This window comes from Haliaeetus leucocephalus, unplaced genomic scaffold (genome assembly GCF_000737465.1).
Source record: "Haliaeetus leucocephalus isolate CR32 unplaced genomic scaffold, Haliaeetus_leucocephalus-4.0 Scaffold566, whole genome shotgun sequence".
Classification (NCBI taxonomy): domain Eukaryota; kingdom Metazoa; phylum Chordata; class Aves; order Accipitriformes; family Accipitridae; genus Haliaeetus; species Haliaeetus leucocephalus.
The window spans coordinates 2,570,200-2,593,245 of NW_010973002.1; the positions used below are offsets into that span (position 1 = coordinate 2,570,200).

Below are 23,046 nucleotides of genomic sequence, written 5' to 3' on the forward strand. Positions count from 1 at the left end.
ACAATTTAAAGATGAACTTCTCTCCCCCCCCCCCCCCCCCCCCCCCCATGTTCTTTACCATTCCCTATTTTTGATAGGTAGAAAACTGAAAGAATGCTTAAGGACTTTGGCAATTCTACTTTGCATAGAAGTGTTTTGAATGCTTTTAAAATAGTAATTAATTATACTGGAAAGTAGCACTTCTTTTGAAGGATGCGAGGAAGATAAACAGTATCTGTAACTGGCATCAATTCTGTGGTTTAAACAGTTGTACCAGTATGGATGAAGTGCATTGACATGACTGATGTCTTGCTCAGCTGGATCATCTAAAGTTGTTGATAGTTTTTCAATGGCTGGGTTTAGGTGATCCGGAGGTATTGTGGGGTGGGGGGGAGGGGAGATATCTTTTCCATACCACTTTGTTCCCTGTTCTTTCTGGAAGGGAGAAGGTAGAAACGAAAAATACTCCACAGTCCTCTCTTTAAATGCTTCTAGCTGTGCATCTTCTTATCCAAAGAAACAGTAACTGAAGCTGCAGTCTCTAGATTTTGTATGTACCTACAATAATTTATTTGGCTGCAAGTTCCACTTCTTGGTGAATCATTAAACCCATTTCCTGGTATGTATTTGAGGAAGCCACCAGATCTTATTCTGAGGAAGCATGCTGTTATGATTGAGATTTTTTTTTAATTATTATTTTAGGTGGGGGTTTTGGTGTAGTTTTTGTTTGTTTTTTTAGTTTTGCCCTGGGAAAAGTGTTATTGACAGATGTAGCATTTGTTTGGAAAGGCAAGTCTGATCTGAAGAATGTTAGGATCAGCTGACTAGCTGACTGTCTTTTACTACAGGCTGTAGTGACAGCAAATCTAGATAGTTTGACGTAGTCACAGTGAGTATCTGCCTATAAGTTTGCAAGGGTGAAAGTAGTGACTGGAGAGTTGCATAATAAAAGCAAAGGCATTAAAATACATGCTGTTTTGTGAGATGGTTGTGGGATAAGAAGCTGAGTTTAAGAAATGCAGTCTTATCTGTGGCCCTGAAATAACTGAGGATCTTTAGAACAGAAAGATAAGGAAATGCTGAGGATCCAGAGAGAAATTTTAGTCTTTTCTCTCTTAAGCAGTATTTAAATTAATTTCTGTGATAACGATAGAGCTAAGATCAGAATGTACAGATTGCTTAAAGACTAGTATAGAATTGAGATATTTTAATGCTTCGGATAACAGAGGTGTCTATTTTCTCTCACTAAAGATGACTTAGTAAGAAAGAATGTTAACTTTAATTTTCTCATTCATATTGCAGAATGAATATAAATTGTTTATGCAGAACAATTGGGTTGGTCTGTGATACAGACCAAGATACAGCTTGCTAATTATTTCCTTATAGTAGGAAGTAGAGGAGGAAAATTCTTTAAAATCTCCCTTTGTGACTCCTTGAAGCTCTGAATCTCTTAATCCCTGCCTGTAGTCTTGCTGATATAAATCTTACTAGGTACTTTTTCAGCATCATCCTTCAGTCCTTAAACTCTTCCAGATTATTGTGATTCCCTTAGTCTCTCCTTTTGAAGCACTGTAGGAGATATAACTAGGTGATCTATGTTGCATCAGAAGATGAGATGTAATTGCCTGCCAATGACAGACACAGTATGCAACTGCTAACAGGTAATCTCTCTTTAGCTGCAGTATACATCTACAGTTACTTTGTTTGAGGAAGTTTGAAATGTGCAAGAACTTACCCTGTCACCTCTGTCACTCCAATTTTAAAGTCATATGTTTGTGAATGCAAGCCCCTAAAGGGCTTAAACAGATAGTTCCAAAAAGACTTGACCTACATGAAATGTAACATTTGCTTTTGGCAACTTAATACAGATTCATCCTCATAAATGATACTATTTAGAAACTCTATGGGCGGTCATGCTTCAGTTGACTTGATAAGGACACTAAGCTAACTTTTACATTGTATGGGAGTGATTGGGTTCTTGGTGTTTTTGGCACCTCCCAACACCTCTAGATTGTGCAGTATCTGGTTTTGGGGTTTTTGTTTTGTTCAAGTTTCCAAAGTTCTTGTTGTTTAAGAATTGATCTTTCAAGTGTAAAAAGTATGGACAACACAGTATCCTCATGAAGGAGTGACTGAGGAGAGTGAATTCTTTGTCTTTTTATTGAAGGATGTTTTCTAAATCTGAATGATGTCGCATTAAATGTTTTTCTATATTGTTGATCACTTTTACGAGAGAGGGAAGTAGAAATAATTCCCAGATAAATTGGTAATTGTTGTAGGGGCTGAAGTGTAAAGGGAAGAAATAAGGAGGCTGTCAAACAAGAGTACAAAAACAGGCAAGGTGATTAAAAAGCATGTTAGTGGTTCTAAAAGGAAATGTATTTTTTATAGTGAACAGTAGATTTCAAATGTAAAAATAAAAACACCAAATAAAATTTGGTAATATTTAAGTGCACATACATCCTTTCATTTCAGTGAAAGTCATGTAGCTAGATCAGCAGATAGCCAGCTTAATAAGGGTAACCTGTAATGCAGACCTGATTATATGGTCCACATGTTATAGCCAAGCTTTGAATTTGGCCTTCATTGATAAGTTTGGCAGGTCTGTCATCCTAATAGGTGATATTCTTCATGCATCCCTTGTCCTTTTTATTGCGGTAAAGGGGAAAGGTAGTGGAGCTGTAATACTTGGTAGTAAGGAGTCTCTCAGGTTCCATTTCCGGTGGATTTATAGTCTTGACATGTGAGGACAGCATCCTTTGAAAAGAACTTCAGCCCAAAGTACCAAAGAGTTTTAACTGTAAAAGAAAATGCAAATCTGGACATAGGCAGACTAAGAAATAAATGGAGAAAAACATTGTGAGGACAGGCAGGAGGAGAAATGATGCAAATAAACATGAAATGTAGCGCCTTGCTATGCATTTTTTTCATTAAGAATTTTGCACATTTTTTGCAAAGTTACAGATGTATATAGCTTACTATTCTGTAGAGCTTTTTATAGCTGAGCTCCCTAGAAATGCTGTACACTATAAAATGTGAGGAAATCATTATCTGCTCTTTGTTTGCTTGTTTTCCTAGTTTTTCTCTTGTGTGCATTACCATGCAAGAAAAAAACCCTCCTGTCTACTTTTATTGGATTGCTTTGAACTGTACTATTATACATCTTGTTTTATATGGTTTAAGTTGTATGCAAGGAAAACAGGATAACAATGAGGAAGAAAAAGTAGGAAGAAAAATAATTTGTGTTGCATATATCTATGTGCATGTATTATGCGAGTAAGTATGTGCATAGATAGGTTTTGACTGGAAATCTTTGGCCATTCTGTTGAACTGAGAGTGTCTTAGTAATAATGTTTAGGAGTAGAATTTGTGATGTTCGATACTGAGATAGTTATTATTTTAGGGGGGAAATCACTGATATCAATACTTTTAATATATTTGTGCTAATTAGTTGTTAGTGTATCTGTGTATCTTACCAAAAAATATGAAAGGGGAGGAGGGTAGCTTTGAAAATACAGTAAAACACTGAGAAGTCAGTAAGCTCATTGTTAGAACGTAGACACTTATACAGTTTTAAAGATATTTAAAAAAAAAAAAATTGTTTTATAAAATAGTTTCTTGCACTTTACCTGCTGGCTTTTCAATTTGGTAGATAACATCTGAACTCCAGCAGAGTTTTATAATCCCCACGTGCTTAAATATACTAAATGTTCTTTTTCCATTAAGGTTAATGTTCGTGAAGAAATTGAAGAGTTTTTTCCAAGAATGTGGAAGATAAATCAAGATAAAAGAAGGCTAATGAAAAGTATTAAAGATCAGAAAATTAAAATTGAATGGGGGAAAAAATTGAACAGAAGATTGGTCAGATAGAAGCACTTGAATATTTTTTTAAGGCTATAAGGAATTGTTTGAATTGGGGAAGAATACACGAAGTATGAAAAATGAAAAACTCAATGAAGAATGAAGAAAAGTAGAAAGCAAGAGTGAAGTAGAATTAAAAGAATCTGGAAGAATGAATGGGTCCTAGGTTAAGTAAATGTATGGTTTATGTTCCAGTGTCTGTATGATCAAGTTGTAGATGAATTTGCATGATTACTTAGTTAATAGAGAATTGGTGATCTGGTTCAAGCAGGGACCTATTTGAGGAAAGCATACAATATTAACAGTGGGTTAGCAAAATGAAATTTGTTTTGGAGGGTATTGCCTAACCATTTGTTTTTCAGGAGCAATCAATGTAATAGAATTCTGTACTTTAAATGTTAGGAGTTAGGCATTTATACAACCAATACCATTTTTAATACTGTCTTTTTTGTTAGGAGTCTCGCTCCCAGTCAAAATCTCCAGCTGGGAGTCCTGCTCGTGTAAAATCGGAGAGCAGGTCAGGATCTCGCAGTCCATCGAGGGCTTCCAAACATTCTGAATCGCACTCTAGGTCAAGGTCAAAATCAAGGTATGTCCAGGAAGTTGTTCGTGTTAATTCGGTGTTACTGCTTATGCCTGTTCTTTTGGTACATTGATGAGATTTCTTCTCCCCTTGTTGTAAAAATTTTAAACCTTCTGGGGTGTATTAACAGGGCTATGTTAATTTCCATGTTAGTGGTTATATAGGTGGACAAAGTTGGGGAAAGATTCCATAAGTAATAAAGCATGGATATGAATAGAGAAAGTAATATAAATAGAAGAACTAATGTAGAAATCACAACTAAAATTTGTAGGTTTATCTCTTCCAGAAGAGAGAGAAGGGATTACATGTCAATTCTGTAAAAGCTCCTGCCTCCTTCCCACAAAGTCTTTTGGGGGGAAACTCTTGTGTGGACTTCTCCTTTAGGGAAACAAAGAAAAGTCAGGTGAGAATTGCAGCAAGGTAGTCTGGGTTAGATAAAAGGAGTAAGCTGTGTAACTGCTGGAAATGTTGGAAGATGCTACTTGGGGAAGTTCTTGACATTCCTTCATTGGAGGCTTTAAAAACAAAATCCAAAACCTACAGCTTATATTGGGCATGGATAGCTTCTAAATTTATGGGAACTTTAAGATGTAAATTCATTTTTCGATGCTGCACGTTTCTTCTCTGTCCTTTTCTACCCCAAGCACGTGTGTGCAGAGTGCTCTGTTCTGAGAGACCTTGCTCAGAACACAGGAGGAATGTCTGTCTTTTTTTCTCCAAAGTTGTCATAAATATTACCTGGCTTGTACTACCTATGTTCTCTCTTCCCTTGTACCGTTATACTGGTGAAAATGGGGAGAGCTACTGAATCCTTCTTTCATCAATGGAGAGAGAAACCAGAAAACAGCATTTGTAGCTCTGGAGGGGGAAGAGGAATTGCATGGTATTATGTTGCTCCTCCTCCCCAGTTCTTGGGAGAGATCAGTAATCTATCTTCCCTATTATACACTTTATACCAGGGCAGCCGAAAAAAAGTTACTGTGCTCTGAATTCCCAAAGTTCAGCCTAATGTCATAGCTTCTCTTCTTGCAATGTTTAGCCAGATAACTAACTACCTGTTGTTAGGATATAATGCCCATATGAAATCATGCAGCTTTGATGGGATGATGCCTGTTTAGAACTGTGCTTATCATTGGCTAGATGACTGCAAAGAAATGCTTGAGGAGTTAAGCAGGTGGTTTTTCCGTCTTGAATAATTTTCAAGCCTAGGTGAACTTCATTTGTAGATACTGCAGTGCTGCTAGATCTTTCCATTTTTCAGCCAAGACAGTGTTTTACAGCGTGGCATATCTGGTTTCTGTATCATCATGCAAGTGTTAGTTACATGTGCAGTCAAGCTGATAAAAGTCAAAACTTTGAACTTCCCGAAAACTGTCATGTGTATAATCTTCATTGTATGCCAGAAGCACTCTTACAGAGTTAAAAATGATGGTACCAAGCAGGTTATTAGAGATCCGTGCAATCTTTAGATGTGCAAGATAGGAGAAACTTAACTATTTTAATTGTAGAGAGCCTCTAAAAAAAGATTTTTCCCTAGGAAATGTGAGGCTTACAATTCAATATGTTGTGTGCATATGACCTAACTAAAAGCTTTCTCTTTGTTGAAGATCCAGGTCCAGAAGACATTCGCACAGACGTTACACTCGTTCCAGATCCCATTCCCATTCTCATTCTCATAGGAGACGTTCTCGAAGCAGATCGTACACACCAGAATACCGTCGTCGAAGGAGCCGTAGTCATTCTCCAATGTCCAACAGGAGAAGGCACACTGGCAGCAGAGTATGTCATCAAGGCTGAGTATCAACAAAGCAATTGCTGCTTACATCAGTGTAGTCCAGGTTACCCGCAGGCTGAATTTGACCTGTTGTCTTGTCACTGAAGGATACGGGAATGTGGGGGGAGGTGTGGGGAAGCAGTCTCTCTCCTTAACAGTTGGGCACTTATTTCTTGGGCCTGCAACTGGCAGGGCAGTTGTAGAAATTCATTGAAAACTGTACCATTGCAAGTCAGTGTGTGCAGATGGGTTGACATCTGCTTCTGTCTGCTGTAGAAGTTGAACCCTTCTGATTTTTCTTTTTGTTACAGTTCCAAGTATATGTACCCCTTGCAAAAACGAGACTTTTTCTGTGTATGCTTGCAACCTGACAGTATTGATAAGATTGACTAGATGATCTAAAGAAGAAAATTCTCAAGTGTTTGTTTGTTTACAACATACAGCATAGTATGTTGAAGGTTGCTTGTGATTTTATACCTCTGAGTAATTAATTTGGTTCAACTTGAAGAAATAAACCCATGTGCTACTAGCTAATGTGTAAACCTTAATAGACTAGAAAATTTATGGTTATGAAAAGGATCAGTAAGCCTCTTGAAATGCAAATGAGAAGTATCTCGGTATGGGCAGAAGGAAGTATAGATACACCAACCAAGATCTGAGATACTAATCATTTTTTCATTCTGAGAGATTTCTCCCAATTGCTGCCTTTATAATCTGTTTCAGTGCCTTAGCTTCTTGTTCCACATCACTTCAGGCTGATCTAAATGAGTGCTGTTACATACAGGTCTGCCTCTTCCTTGGTGAGGGCTGTGGTACTTTTCTTATCCTTTTAATTCTAATCTGATATAGTTTCTCCAAATTTTTTACTAATCCTGTCAAAAAGAGTATAGTTTTTTTGCAGGCTTACCTTGGTGAAGCAGCTCACCAGGACTAGATAATACCAATGTGAGGGAGAAGACAGGAGTATGTGGAAAAGGGCAAGACTACAGCAGTGCTAACGTACAGTAGCTTAAGCTGTTGTGAAGCAACATTCATAGTTACACTTTTTTTGGACTGTTGCCAGTGTGTAATCATGATGTAGTAAATATGAATCTAATGTCTTGAAAAATTGGCAGGAATAACTGAACTTCAAAAGGGTTAGCTGATTTCCTGGTGAAAAATGAATTAATCCACTTCACTACTTTAGGAAATATTAGAATATTTTGCTCTGTGAAGAAGTCTTTTTGCCTTGGAAATGACTCTGTGAAACACAAAAGTCGTTTTCACAGTGAATTTCACGTTAATTCTGAGGAGTAGTTCTAGCAGTGTCAAAAGAAAACTTAAATGAACCAGATTTGAATCGCTTCAATAGCGAGGTCCTAAAGACACCAGGAAAATTGGTAGCAATTTTGCCACCTCTGATCTTGTAGAGAGAGCTTGCATACTGTACTGATGGGAGGCAGTACAAAAACCTAATATAAAAACTGTCTTTTAGTCCTCCACAGTCAGTTTAGCCCTTCCAGTAGTGATGTAACTGTCACTTGTCACTTGGGGTGTGCAGACTGATTCTCGGTACTTCCCTTGCCTCAGAAAAGGTAATAGGGTTTACGTGTAAGGGGGATGTAAAAAAAGGACAGCACTGATACGTACTATGTGGAGGGACTTGTCCAAATAATGGTTTAAAAGACAAGATTTCATTAGACTCACAAGAGCTTTGGTAATATAAGGCATATAGCTGTTAATGCCACTGAATTATCAGATAGGTTGAAATATGGAGTAAAAAAGAAATGTATACCTGTATAATTAAAACTTTCAAATGATGAACTGCCAGATTTTGTTGTGCTCTTCAGCTACAATAAGGAATTGTAGAAGATTCATGTCTTGAAACAAAAGTTTGTACTTTGACAAATGGAAGGAAACTTCAAATATATGAGTAGTTTGAGCATCTTATTTTCACAGTGGATTCCTGAACAAAAGCTCTGAAAAGAAAATGACAGAAGATCTAAACCTGTTCATTCTTTGAATTGGGCTGAAGGGCAAACTCTGAGGCATAAATTACAGTGCATCAGTGGCTTTGAAAATCTGAAACTGAAATATAAATTTCAACTGTGTCAACTTCCAGTTACTATTTTAGCAGAAACATTCAATCCCTATGCCTGTTGCTGCCATTTTAAATTGCTGTATCTAGTATAACAGGTGCCAGAAGCTGAGAAAATGTTAATTTTGATCAAAATAATTCTTACAGTGGAACTGGCATTAGATGGATGCTCGGGCACATAGAGAAACTTTGAACTTAATAGAGTACAATTGTACAATTTCATATTTTACTTCCTTTAGTTGAAGTGAAATGTGTTAAGTAGATCTGTATCCCACATCATGTTAAAGAATCAAGAGTCTTGCTCTAGAAAAGTGTGCATGCTTTTGGATTACAGTTTCACAGAACTGGCCTTCAACACTTTTTACTATCTAGGTGAAAGAAGCAGGTGATTTTCATCCAGTTTACAAGTGGAAAGAGATAAACTTCCAAATGTAAATATTGACTTTCAATATAGTTGGATAGGAAATGTTGAGAGGGGAGGAAGTTTTGGTAGAAGCTAAATTATAGTTCAACTGTCTGTGCTTAGGAGCCTAAATGCATTAGTGTGTGCAACTGGAGGTAGCGTGCACTCCTTAGCACTAGTGGTGGCCGTGCAGAAAGGCTGAAGGGGGGAATTCAGGCTGGCTGACCTTTTCTTAGCATAGACTTGTATGTCATGTCTGCAGCTTGTTGATGATTCAAGTCTGAAATACTGATAAAATAGGTTCCTGTTATTCTGTAGCTTTTCTCTAATCAGAATGCTTAATTTTTATCAACTTGAGTTTTTCACCAACATGAGTTCATCTTTGTCCATTTTCTGAAATAAAAATCATGAAAGTAGTTGCTTTTCGAAAATACTTTACAATTGGAATGATAACTGAAGTGTTAAGCTTTGTAATAAACTATGTTTCGTTTTCCTCAGATTAAAAATTTTTAATTTTTTTTAATAATTGGGAAATTTTGATATAAGAATGTATAACTTGCTTTTTTGAAACTTAATTGGAGTTGAATGTTTGTCTTACCAGGCTAATCCAGATCCTAATACATGTCTTGGAGTGTTTGGTCTCAGTTTGTATACTACTGAGAGAGATTTGCGTGAAGTCTTCTCTCGTTACGGGCCATTGACTGGTGTCAATGTGGTTTATGATCAACGAACTGGACGATCAAGAGGATTTGCTTTCGTTTATTTTGAGAGAATTGATGACTCTAAAGAGGTAAATTCATGCTTTACTACTTTTAACAGGTGTGCTCTTTATGCATTGTCTTCATGAATATCTCTGTTAAAAAAACAAAACACATTTTTGAGTGTGTATTCATTAGCAGGTTCTTGCAGTGAGATTAATTAAAAATATTGTTCAAATAACATGGCACTTTTAAACAGATAAAGCATTTTAGTTCTGTGTTAAGGTGCTTGGGCAAATTTTGAGCATGAGCTGTCTGTATTGAATCACTAATGAGCCTTGTGCTTTGATTTTAGTCTGTTACTTCAAAATGAAAGTAAATCTTTAGACAGACATAGAAGATTCCTAGTATTCTTTAAGCATTTTGAAAGTTAACTTTTCAAAGTAGTTTTCTCTATCAAAATTCTGAAGATTCTCTTTCCATTTTCTTCTCTAAAAGCATGTCATCGTGCATTTGAAAAGTAGTGAGGTTTGTCTTAATTTGTGCCTTGGTCAATGACATTGCTAGTTATATGGATAGCTGTTTACAACTGGGCTGAGTTGTTAGTATAATTGATCTGTAAGGAAAGAATCAAATAATATGAACAGCAGCCTGTGTTATGGTTTACCACAGTAAGCAGTACTTTTTTTTTACCTGTGTAAGGATACTGTGAGCTTTACTACATTTACTGAAATTTGTAGATGAAATTGCTATTAAAAGTAAAGACATGCTTTTCAAAATTTTTTTTTTTCTTGAAGCCTTCACTGTGGGATTGTCTCTTTCTTTTGGGCAAACTGAGTCACAGACTTCAAGCATCTTGCTTATGGATTAATAGTCTTGGGCAGATGTTTCAGATTTGCTGTTTGATTCTTTGTACATTTGATAAGTATATTCATAATGCTTGGATATGACTCTTCTCACTTAACATTGAGGGGAGGGAGGGTGACAGCTGTGGAACCTACTATCAGTAGCTGAAAAATGAAAACTGATGCTAGTTGATGATACTTTAATGAAGAAAAAACTTTTATGGATAACTTGTTGAACTAGACTCAGTTTTGATCTTTGATTTCTGGTATGATCCAACAGAGAATCAGTTTGTGAGAAGAGTAGGGTTTGTAGATGTATATATGTGTGGTTGTTGCAGGTTATACAGGTAAGTAAAAGGACAAAACTTTCTTTAGTGTCCCTTCTGTGTCTTCCTACTACCACTTGGACATGTTGAGAGAGGAGTTAATGGGGTGGATGGCTGTATATCCATCTTCAGTGGCCTATTCCCTTCTAACTTTTAACCTTGTATTTCTTTGCACTCTGAGTTAAGTGGGATTTTGAAAATGTAACTGTTTCGTAGAACATTTAACATCCAAAATATTTGCATGGTATTTCTTGTCACGTTCATGTGCCAGTCTTATGAAGTTGTAAAACAGACACGTCTGTGGAAGTAGGGTTTTTTCCTAGTTGCCGTGGGCAGTGGTCATGCATGACACCACACATTTCTTAAAATGTTCCGTGTAAATAGCATGAAATAATTTGTTTAGTATAAAGCTGGTTTGGCAGATACTACAAAACTGGAATGCAAGGGGGGAAAAAAGGGGGGGGGATGTTACTTGCAGTCAGAAATACAGAAATAAAGATGAGCACCTTGAGCAGGAACTGAAATAATTGGGAATGTAATTAACCCCCTTTTTTTTTCTCCCCAGCAGGCTAGTGCGGGTAGAGGGGGAAAGGATACAAAACCTCCCAACACTTGGAATTTACATAACTGAAATCCTTTGGAAAAAAGGACATAAGAAAAACTTTTTTTATTTGACTTATTTCATGGGGCTTGAGGACAGATTTGAAAATGGCAATAAGTGGCAGCTAGTGTAGAAAAAGGGGATGTAGCTATAGGTGTGAAACTCTGTGACAGGCCCTGTAGAAGAACACGGAAGGACATGAAGTAGTTCTCTGTGTGGAAGATAGGTCAAATATGAAAAATTGAGCATGCATAAAAGCAATGACACTTGAATTACTTTTGTTCTGAGTAAACCTTTGCTCCTAAACAAACAAAAAAAACCCCCACCCCAAACAAAACCTCAAAACCCTCAACACCCTAAGCATCCATATAAAGAGAATATAAAACTCTAGATGAGATACTGAACTAAATTCCAGCCTTTTTAAAGCAGTCATAGATGGATTAAATGTGTAGAACTTCACAGAAAAATGAGGATTTCCCATCATCTTCACTATTGTCCTTTCAAGAGAGGTAACACGGGGAAGCCTCTCAGCTGACATGTTGTCAAACACTGTTAATATTAAATTTGACACCAAATGAATTATGAGTAGTTATATTTAAACTTTCATAACTTCGTTTAAGGTAGGTCAGTATCAGTATTGTATGGATTCTGTTGCAGCTGAAATACGTCAGGATCTTTGTCGTCACTGGTTAGAGATGCAATGTTTCTAGTTCCATATGGTGGTAGAGACATTTTGAATTGTCAACTAGCTCAATGTTGTGGAAATCCATAGACAATGTAAAATAGCATTTCTTAAAGGTGATACTTAAAGGGGCAGTAGTAAAGCTTATTTTCACTTAAGCTGTTTTAGACTTTCAGAACTTCACATTATGACAGCATAGCAGCCTTGTCTTTAGCTCTTTGATTCTTTTGGTTATAAAGAGGGGCAGAGGTTTAGCTTTTGATAATTACTAGGTAGAGCAGCTGTCAGAGCATCACAGTAGCTTCAGTCATTCCACCTTAACAGGACTGGGAAAGAAATGTTGGATGCATGTATCCATTCTAAAGGAGATTTCTCATGGAATCTCTTCTACTCTGAAACTCTACTGAGATTGAGATGAAACTTTATGGTCTGACAGAAGGTTCCTTTTCCGTCAAATGTCTTTATTGCAGTGGTCTAGTGTTTGCAAGATGGCACTTGACTAGACTAACATTCTGACCCATATTGAAGATGCTCATGGACACTGGCTTTAGTTCAAAGTGTGATAACAGACAATAAATGTTGAGGATTGGTGGTGGTTTGTCTAGAAAACCTGAAGGTTTGCTGTGCTAATGTTCAGTGTTCTTGTTCAAAGCCTATTTGAAAAGCTTATGTTATTATCTACCTTTTTCTAGAAGAAAGGGTATTCTCTCTTAGGACTTATGGGTGTAGTGGTGTTCATTTTTTGTGAAGTTATGTTGTTGTTTTTTAAAAAAAAAAAAAAAAAACAAAAAAACCCAACACAAAACTTTTCTAAGTAATATTTGGTGTTGCTTTTTTGCCTTGTGCGTTGCAGTGTCTTGTTCTTATGTTAGCCACCCTTCTGCTAAGTCTTCAGAACCACATATGCAATGATAGGCAAAGGGCAAGATCTATAAACATCTGTTGAAGACCTGTTTCTCAAGATTGGCATTCTTTCTTATATAGTTCTTGGTACTGGCAACACTGGCACTGAGCCAGTGTTTTAATATTGCAGTTCTGCAATATTTTTGCTAAATTATAGAGGATATTCACCTGCCCATCACATTAGGATTTTCTTCCTCTGTTTAGGGGAACACAAACTTTTATGTACTAGGATGAGGGGAAAAAAAAAGTTGGGTGGGGGGATTGATTATCTCAGGGTTAACAATAAATTGAGAGGATTATGAGTAAAAAGTGCTGGCTGTTCTAGGGAGATGATTCTTACTACAGTTACCAGGGATTTCATATGCCATTATTCAGCTTTTCAGTAACTCAGAATATGAAGTATTATTTGTTTGTTAAACTGAGGCTACTGTGAATGTACTCTGTGTCTGTAGCAAGAGCTCATCTGAGAAGCATTAGCTACAGCAGCTGTTGGCAATGCTCAATTTTCTGTTTTCTAATGCTAGTTATATGCTCTTTACAGTTTTGACCATCTTTCAGAACCATTTTCTGAAGTAGTATTCATTAGCAATCAAGATAAAGTATATACAGACAAACTGAAATATTAACATAATTCAGTTGCCAAAGACCGGAATAATAACAGGGTTTATCATTTTAATTTGCAAGACATTTAATCTGTGGTACAAGCAGGCCAGCTTAGAAGCATCATTATTGACCAAAACTTATCCCATAGCTTGTTAAAGAAATGCTTTAAGTATTGTTTGTGGTATCAAAAGGGACCCTTGATATACCAGAAAAGAACACAAGAAGGTCTCAGATGTTTGGAATTACAAGTTACAGACTTCTGGAGTCTCTGAAATACCATGAAATTGCTAATACTTGCAGAAACATATCCAGTTACTCATTCTGGTTCTCTAAAATCCTGTATTTCTTGACTCTGAAACTGTTTAAAGTATGCTTTAAAGAGAATACATTTTAATCAATAGATGTTTAAGCTCAGAAAATTATATATTAAAAATTATCATTGACAATAATTCTAGTAATATTTTAAAAAATAAAACCTTGAACTACACAATATAAATTGACTCTTGTTCAAAGGTGAAAAGGACACTTGAATTCAACTTGGCAAACTGCAGTAAGTGTAAAAAGCTGGGTTTCTTAATTTCTTTTTTTCATCCTGTCAGATTTTTAATATTTTTTTTTTTCAGAATGTCCTTTCAGATGTCCTCATTTAAATCTAGACCTGAACTATTGATATCGGTGTACTGGGGGGAGAAAAGCTAATCTATTATGTCTGTTCATCCTATGCTGTACCTGTGATACAGTGGAGATTGTTTTTATTTGTGGTATTAAATAGAATATGGGAAGCACTTCAGGTAAAAAAACAAACAAACTGTCATGGTTTAACCCCAGCCAGCAACTAAGCACCATGCAGCTGCTCACTCACTCCCCCCGATCCAGTGGGATGGGGGAGAGAATCAAAAAGAAAAAGGTAAAACTCATGGGTTGAGATAAGAACAGTTTAATAGAACAGAAAGGGAGAAACTAATAATGATAACAATAATAAAATGACAGTAATAATAAAAGAATTGGAATATACAAAACAAGTGATGCACAATGCAGTTGCTTACAACTCGCCAAATGATGCCCAGTTAGTTGCTGAGCAAGTGGTTTCCCCCTGCAGCTCCACTCCCCCCAGTTTATATACTGGACATGATGTCACATAGTATGGAATACCCTTTGGCCACTTTGGGTCAGCTGCTCTGGCTGTGTCCCCTCCCAATTCCCCGTGCCCCTCCAGCATTCTTGTTGGCTGGGCATGAGAAGCTGAAGAATCCTTGACTTGGTATAAACATTACTTGGCAACAACTGAAAACATCAGTGTGTTATCAACATTCTTCTCATGGTGAACTCAAAACATAGCACTGTACCAGCTAGTAGAAAGAAAATTAACTATATCCCAGCCAAAACCAGGACACAGACAAGCCCCCCAAAAAGAGAGTATCTTATATAGTTATTTTTATATCATGAAAATACATTTTCAGAATGAGTCCAAACATAAATTATTTGTTTGACTATTGAAGTGTATTCAGTCTGTATGTAACTAACTTCGATGTGACATTACTGAAGTAATTCAAAGCAGTTAGGTGCAGTTGAAATGAAGACTTGATGATCTTCTGTACAATGCAAATGGTATTTTGAAGTCCATAGTAGAAATGTAAAGTAACTGTGACATTAACTCTTCCAAGTCAAGTTTTCTCCCTCCCTTCTACCTGCTTTTCCCCTTCCCCAAGTGACCAAAGGGCAGGTTGCAGAAGTTTCCCATGTTATTTCCTTGTCCAAGCTGCTCTTTGTGGCATTATCCAGATTGAAAGATTATTTAATTTCTTTCAGTGAATTCTTGATTGCTAAACTAATATCAGTCATCTGTGTAAGTTTGTGCATATAATTAAAAGTTCAGTGTTTCAAAACTTGTTTTACTCCACCTAAATGCTAATACATGTACAAGACAGCTGTCATGGTTTAACCCCAGCCAGCAGCTAAGCACCACGCAGCTGCTCGCTCACTCACTCCCCCCACCCCACCCACCCAGTGGGATGGGGGAGAAAATCGGGGGGGGGGGGGGGGGGAGTAAAACCCGTGGGTTGAGATAAGAACAGTTCAATAGAACAGAAAAGAAGAAATCAACAATGACAATGATAACACCAATAAAATGACAACAGTAGCAAAAGGACTGGAATGTACAAATGATGCGCAGGGAGGGCAACTGCTCACCACCTGCCGACTGACACCCAGTTAGTCCCCGAGCGGCGATCCTCCCAACCCCACTCCCCCCAGTTCCTATACTAGATGTGATGTCACATGGTATGGAATACCCCTTTGGCCAGTTTGGGTCAGCTGCCCTGGCTGTGTCCTGTGCCAACTTCTTGTGCCCCTCCAGCAATCTTGCTGGCTGGGCATGAGAAGCTGAAAAATCCTTGACTTTAGACTAAACACTACTTAGCACCAACTGAAAACATTAGTGTGTTATCAACATTCTTCTCATACTGAACTCAAACCATAGCACTGTACCAGCTACTAGGAAGACAATCAACTCCATCCCAGCTGAAACCAGGATAACAACACTTACTGTAATAAATATCAAATGAAATTGAAATCTGTTGAATTTAATGCTTTCTTTCTAACTGTTTTGAGCCACTGGAGGCTGTGATCCTGTAGTCTGGGAACTGCTCATTTGTTCAAATTATTATCTGTAAGGTGTTCGACAGTTTTCTTACTATAGATAGGCTGCTGTAGGTTTAAAACTGTCATCTAAGATCGAATTATTACATGTGCCGTTCCCAATCCTCATTTTCTGTTTTCTGACTCTAAACATATAGATGCGTATTCTGGCCTGCAAAGTCAATTTTTCCTTAGAATTTGCCACCAAAACTAATAGTATGTGTTTATAGGAATCCTGTTTGCTTGCTTGCTTACTGTCATCTTGCAAAAGCCATGCAAGTCTTTTAGCAACATTCACTTGTTTGAAGGAAAATCCAGGTTGAGATAAAAATGGACTATTGACAGTTAAAGGCTTCTAGAGGGTATTGTGTGTCTTAAATCCCAATATAATTTGTTTTTTCTCTTGAAAATGTTTCATTTGATGGTCTGGAAAATACCCTTCTATCTCTTAAACAGTATTTGAGAGTGTCTTCTGCATTGTTAGAGTGAATGTGCAATTTTTTTTCCCTTTGACATTTAAGTGTTCTTAACACAGCATTCATGCATACCCAAAATGAGCAAGAAAAGCAAAGTGAAATTTGTTTTGAACAACAAGCTAGTCTAATAAAATGGACAAATCCAAAATTTTATTATAAACTTTTAATTCTAATGAAAACACAAAAATGTCAGTAATTAGAATCACCAGCATGTTTTACAGCCTTTGCAGAAAATAAATACTGTTGTATCACTTGTCTGAAACCAAGTTTTCAAATAGGGTTTTTAGTCATATTGCAGCAGTTGTTAGTTAATACTGTCAGCTTAAGTATTTTGTTTCAAAAACTTGAGATGTGCACATTAAGAATGATGCAGAGAATTTGAAAAGATCTTTGGAAGGAATTTCCAGTTGCTAATGACTGAATGTGAGTGATACATACTATCAGTTATTGTTGGATTCATAATGGCTTACTGTAGGTTTTGGCTTTTCTGCATTTGGGGAATGCAGTCAAAACTGTAAAAGTCTTTGTTATGTCTGTATATCTATTAAAGATTTTGATTATTTTAAATTTTTTAGTTGGCAGTTGTTGCTGGCAGCTGTTGAAAACTAAGAAAATTAAAATTTTAATATTGTGTAGGTCATTAGACATTGTGACCAGGATGTGTGTTTCATGCAGACTGGTAACTATGAACTATCCACTGAAACGTAACACATTTCTTGGTACTTCCAAAACAAACAGTCATGTCTTAAAATTCACTCTTCATCTGTCTTGCTGGTACGTTGCTCTTCTCTGTACTGCTCCCTATGTCAAAGAACTCTTTCTCTTAAAAGAGGTGTTTGTTCTTTTAACTAAGATAGATACATGTGCCAGATGTTCTGGATTTGAGGTGGCTTCTTGTTAGCTAAGCTTATTACTCTGCAGGTTGTTGATCAGACATGAAAATGCCATGAGGCAGAAAATTCCCTACCTTTCAAGATAACTGGTATATTGCTGCATTTCCAGAAAGATGCTTTTCATCATGAAGCTAATTTTTCAGCAAGCTATTTGCAGCATTCATTTTTAGGTTTGTGCACACATTAATTCCTAGGATGTGTGCACAGATTTATTTTAATTTAGATCATCCTTGTGGAACAAGACTTCAAAAAAAAAAAAGTCTCAAGGCTAGGAAGCTAAAGCTAATGATCATGTTTTATTCACAAAACATACTTTAGTGTATGTTGAAAGACTTGAAATGCACTTTGGCTCTGCCTTGCAGTTGGCTAAATGTAGTTGTTAATTTTTTTGTATGGGAACAGAACTCACTAGGTGGCGATATAGTATAGTTATAAACAGCATTATTAAAACACAAACGAAGTGTAAAGAGGTTAGTGATAATTCAGTCGCTTCCCCTTTGGGGACATCACAGTTAAATCGCATGGGTGTCAGATTTTTGTTTCCTCTATAACTTGTGTGTTAATTCAATAAGGTTCTTGTTAGAGAGCTGCAAAAAGTTACGTTTCTGAATAGTTGTTTGTTTCATTGTTTAAAAAAAGAGGGGGGGGGGGGAAATGCTCTACTTAGAGGCACCTTCATTTTTTGAGGTTGTGTATTGTTCCTCACAGTTAAATAATAGCAAAGTGATTACTCAAGATTGTAACAGTGTCACTTCTCCATACATGAAAAATAAAAATAATGTTATGTGCTGTGCTTAGTGTCATGAACTAAGTGGTGTGCACTAGTATTTCAGAGATCCTAGAAGACCTGATGAAGGGATCAAAAAAAAAATTGCTTTGTAAACTTTAATAGCTTTTAAGTTCAGCATTAACTGATTGTTAAATTCTTAAGGTTGTGGGTTTGTTTTTGTTTGGTTGGTTTTTTTAAGTTACTGTTGCATGAATTAATTCTCGAAAGTACACTGTGCTCCTTTGAAAAACTATTTTCATGATTCTGAGTTTGTGAAAGGCCATTGTATTGATTCTCAAAGACTAGAGAAGCAGGGGCTAGAACACCCAGTGAGTGTGTGCTCGGGCTGCCGGCGGGTCTGAAGGCACAGGCTTCTCAAGCGCGGACCCTTATGTGTATCGCTTTAGTGAGCTGCTATTGTGAGAGTGAGTGGGGAGGAAGGTTGTAATTAGGTATCCATGTAGGCTGAACCCGCCATTTTACTAAGCTCTGCTGGAGTAGGTCCTTGTAAGGGAGATGGCAGGAGGCTGGGAGAGCATGAAATGGCAGCCGACTAGCAGTAATCCGGCCATATGCACCCTACAGGAAGCCACTGTTTTGCACAGCTTTTGAATCCGCCCGTCCCCTCTGGGTCAGAGACGGCGGTAGGAAAGATGCAGTTTTCAGAAAAAGCTGTTTTGTCTTTCAGTTTACCTTTCTGATGGGTAGAAGACAAACTCTAGGGAAAATGTTAGTGGTTAGCACCGTGCTGTCTTAAGAAGGAATTGCGTGTCACATTACTCTGGCACCCCAGCGCAGTCCTGTAACACTGCCGGCAAACAGGCCAGGGGACAGAGATGAGCCATTCGCCACAGTGGGGCACTAGTAACCAGTCTAAATAAAACAAGTTCAGGGTTTGTTTTTATGATGGAAAATAATGTGTTTTGTGCATAGCCATCCATAGTTACCCATAGGTTGCAGGTTTCATGTCCCTGTTCCTTGTCTCTCCTGCAGGCAATGGAGCATGCAAACGGTATGGAGCTGGATGGCAGGAGGATTCGGGTGGATTATTCAATCACCAAGAGAGCACATACACCCACCCCAGGCATCTACATGGGCAGGCCAACGCAGTAAGGATTCATTCATTTCCTGTAATGGGACTCAGATAGATTTAAACTGGATGTTTGGAATCTGGTTGAAGAAATACTGCTACAGATACCTTTTTGAAATTTTAGAGTTATGCCAATTGTATTTTATCACAAAGTTATTAATATAAAGAATGTGTTACTGTGGTTCACATACACTACATACAGTAGGATTTAATAGTATATTGTATCTTTATTTAAAAATACTGAAGGAGTTATTTTTAAAAAACACGTACTCAGCACGGTTGGTTAATGTACGCTTAGCTTACTGAAGTACTAAGGTGCTCATTTACCTTTGATTTTGATGGGAATTAGGCTCAAATCCCTGGTGGGTTTTCTGGGGTTTTTTGAAGGTGTTTTTCTTTAAACGTTTCATTGTTAGATTTTTTTCATGGCATAGTCTTTAAGTGTCTGATTTACAAGAACACTTAAAAAAAGCTTTTAAATAATTAAATCAAGATGAAGAGTAGATATCTGAAGTAATTTTTTTTGCTTTTTTCCTAATAGCAGTGGAGGAGGTGGTGGCGGTGGAGCAGGTCGTCGCCGTGACTCATATTATGATAGGGGGTATGACAGAGGATATGACAGATATGAAGAATATGACTACAGATACAGGTACCTAATTTTTATTTCTGTAGGAGTAGTGGACTTACTGGAAAAACTGAAAAGTTAGGTGGCAGAAATGTTACTCAGTTTGCCACAAGATTCTGCATACATGCTTGCTATGTGTTAAAGCTGCACTACATTAGGTTTAGTGGGATAAAAGTAGTCGTAATATTCAGTGTTAATGTAATTCAGTTATACAGTAAACAGTTGGGCAAGGGGTTAATGTTGCTACCTGAAGGAGGTAGAGTATGTGCCCTATGAATCTAGTGGACAGATAGAAAAGGAACTCATTTTTCCATGCTGTATATAGAACGAAGGACAGCTGATACACAGTGCTGATTAAAAAGGGGTTATTTGTAGATGGGATTTTTAATGCTTGACATTTCATAAGCATCTCACTGTTTTGAAAGTTATCTAGTTTCAGAGAATGTTGTTCAACAAGAATTGTAGGCATGTGGAAAAGCACTTAATGTGTTTGAAAGGCTAGTGAGAGTTTATTAAATTCTTTGTCTGGGAATATCTTGCAGTTTTAAACACATCAAATAGAGAAATATAAAAGCATTTGTTAAAACTGTAAGCCACGGCCAAATAAAGCTGAAATCATTCATGCAGGCCAAGTCTTTCAGTGCTAAGGAAATAGTTCTGTTCTGTAGAAGTGATGTGAATAAGGCTTCTTTCATAATGGATGTTGTTGGGTTTCTTTTTTAATTGCCTTTAAAGGAGACGATCACCATCGCCTTATTATAGTCGATACCGATCACGATCAAGATCCCGTTCCTATAGTCCAAGTAAGTAAATACAAGTGAATAAATAGAATCTGGCTGTCTTAAACCACGTTGTACCTAGTACTAATCGATCAATAGAAATTCTGAATGTGAAAGCAAAAAAGCTGGGCACATTAAAGTTGAGATGTGTGTACAATTAGTTTATAGTAATTGTGTTGTCTTTTTTTTTTTTTTTTTTTTTTCCTTCCCCCCCAGGGCGCTACTGAAGATCAGAAGAGTTACAGTTGAGGACATGATTTTTAAATACAAAGCTCAGATCTTAGCTTCCCTACTGCTCTCCCTCCCACCCTCCCTTCCTTGTCCTCCATCCAGCTCTTTTACAAATCTTTGGTTCATTTAGAATATACATTTTTTCAGTTGAAGTATTCCTGTTTTCCATCCCTCCTTATTCTAATACTCTTAAATATTGTAATTGTTGTAGTTTTTGTGTAGTAAAACATCTTAAGCAAAATGAAATAGAGAACCCAAAGTGCTGATACATTTTGGAAGTCATTCCTATTTTGTTTTTTAAACAATTGGACTCCTGACTAATCAGAAGAGAGCATTGTTATTTTTAAAGCTTGCATGTCATACGTAGTATACACACTCAAGATACTTTGATATAAACCTGCATTTCCAAGTAACTCGTTAATCTTTCTGTTAAAATGTTTACCTATTACTTTGATAAACAAGTAATGACTTTGAGCCTTTTCTGTAATGACAAATTTACTTAGATAGTCATGAACCAGAGGATTTTTTTTTTTTTTTTTTGTCAGGTAGTTGCTTTGAGTGTAGACTCTTTGAGCTAGAGCAAAATTTGGTTTTTGACTGGGAAAATAGATCCTTGTACACTCAGTTAAGGCTGTGTTTTATAGATAAAGTTTCTGGATTGCTACACAGTGGATAACATTTGAAGTTAAAATTGTAAAAATCCTGGGGTTTTTATTGTACTTGTTTGAATATTTCCCCTTAATCGGTGCAGGAATAAAAATATTTATTGAACATAGCAATTAGTTATATAATTTGCTGTTCATTAAAAAAAAAAACAACAACACAACAAAACCCACCAACTTTTTGGTATTGCAATAATGATTAAGCAAGTTTTGTTTCTAGTCCTTTTTGGAGTTTTGAAAGTATGGATGGAAAAACCTACAACTACATGTAAACCTTTTTTCCCCTCAATAAAAGTTGATTCCACTGAGATGTGGTTTCTTGTCTTTTGTTCTGCATTTTGTGTCACCTTGGAATATAGGTTAAACAAGACTTGGTATTGCTGTATGTATAATAAAGTCAGCATTGATCTGTCTTCTCAGGAGCCTTGTCTTCCCTGAGAATCAGCATGTGGTAATGTGGGATGGCTGAGCAGAGTGGGTAACCCAGCTTTCTCTTGTGCCATCTTTGGCACTTGCTGGAGTCGTGGTGAGGTGGTTTAAGGAGAAAAACACTATTGACTTTGTTGAGATTTCTGGCAAGTTTTTGCCCTCTGAAATAACTCGCCATGTGGCTGGTTGAATGTTGATGTTGGCACAGCAAAAGGAATAGGACTACAAAGCCCTCACAGCAGAAATCATTTCATCCTGATTGTCAGAGAATGCCAGCAAAAGAGTTTGTCATAATTTTAAGAGGGTAAGCATGTGAAATGTAATTTTGTTAACTATTTCTGAATGTCAGTGCCAGGAACTATTAACAAGTAATTAAAAGAAACACTAACACACACCCAGCTATTTTAAAAGCTTGATACAATATACCAGGAGAAATTGGTGACAAGTTCTAACTTACTGGTTATTTCTCAATACTTTATATCCATTATGTTTTATCCATAAATTGCAGTTGAAAACTCTTCGTAAAATGAAAGCAAAGGGTCTGAAATACTGAAGTTAAATAACCTTCCAACTCTGATTTTACTGCTATTTATTGGTGATCCAGACAAATTAGGAAATGTTAAGAAAATTGTTCTGTGTAAACCAAAGTGTCAAAGTCTCAACATGGAGAACTGTTGGTATTTTTAATTTTGCTTTTGTTCTTTCAAAACTAAGGAGAGTAGTGTGCAGAAGTAGTGAGGCAACTGGATGCAAAAGCATGGGAAATAGCTGCAGGGCTGATTGGGGGAGGCATTCAGACTCAGGGAATTATAATAATAGGAAACAAGAGAGGTGGCTACTTCTTGCCAGGTTATGGTATTTGTGGCCTGTAATTGTCAAGGGTTGAGAAGTTGTATTAGTCAGCTAGGGAGCAATTCAACAAATCTATTGCCTGGAAGCTAAAGCCAGAAAGGAGTGTCTCAATCTTTTGCTTGGAGACTGTCTCTTCCAACAGTTAAACCTAACAGCCTAACAATCCTATTTGTCATGAGTCCATATAAAGTTGTAAGTGGCAACAGCGTCGTATTATGTGGTGCATTTTGCGCTTCATGTTGACTGATGTGGTATAGTCCATTTGAAG

At 37.0% G+C, this 23,046-nt stretch overlaps 1 protein-coding gene across 4 annotated transcripts in view; it reads left to right on the forward strand.

The window, feature by feature from the left end:
- The window catches only part of TRA2A (transformer 2 alpha homolog (Drosophila)), a 27,261-nt gene extending 5,456 nt beyond the window's left edge, over nt 1-21,805 (forward strand). Inside the window, exons 1-9 of one of the 4 annotated variants that reach the window (XM_010577603.1) lie at nt 48-1,640; nt 3,706-4,017; nt 4,296-4,429; nt 6,031-6,202; nt 9,279-9,467; nt 19,104-19,219; nt 19,742-19,849; nt 20,561-20,628; nt 20,821-21,805. In XM_010577603.1, coding sequence (XP_010575905.1) covers nt 6,170-6,202; nt 9,279-9,467; nt 19,104-19,219; nt 19,742-19,849; nt 20,561-20,628; nt 20,821-20,831 — 525 coding nt within the window. In that variant the 5' untranslated portion in view covers nt 48-1,640; nt 3,706-4,017; nt 4,296-4,429; nt 6,031-6,169 and the 3' untranslated portion in view covers nt 20,832-21,805. Of the gene's footprint in view, nt 1-47; nt 1,641-3,705; nt 4,018-4,295; nt 4,430-6,030; nt 6,203-9,278; nt 9,468-19,103; nt 19,220-19,741; nt 19,850-20,560; nt 20,629-20,820 lie in introns of those variants that run through there. The other 3 variants (XM_010577602.1, XM_010577600.1, XM_010577601.1) reach the window with 3 other exon arrangements.
- Nucleotides 21,806-23,046: the final 1,241 nt, after the last annotated feature.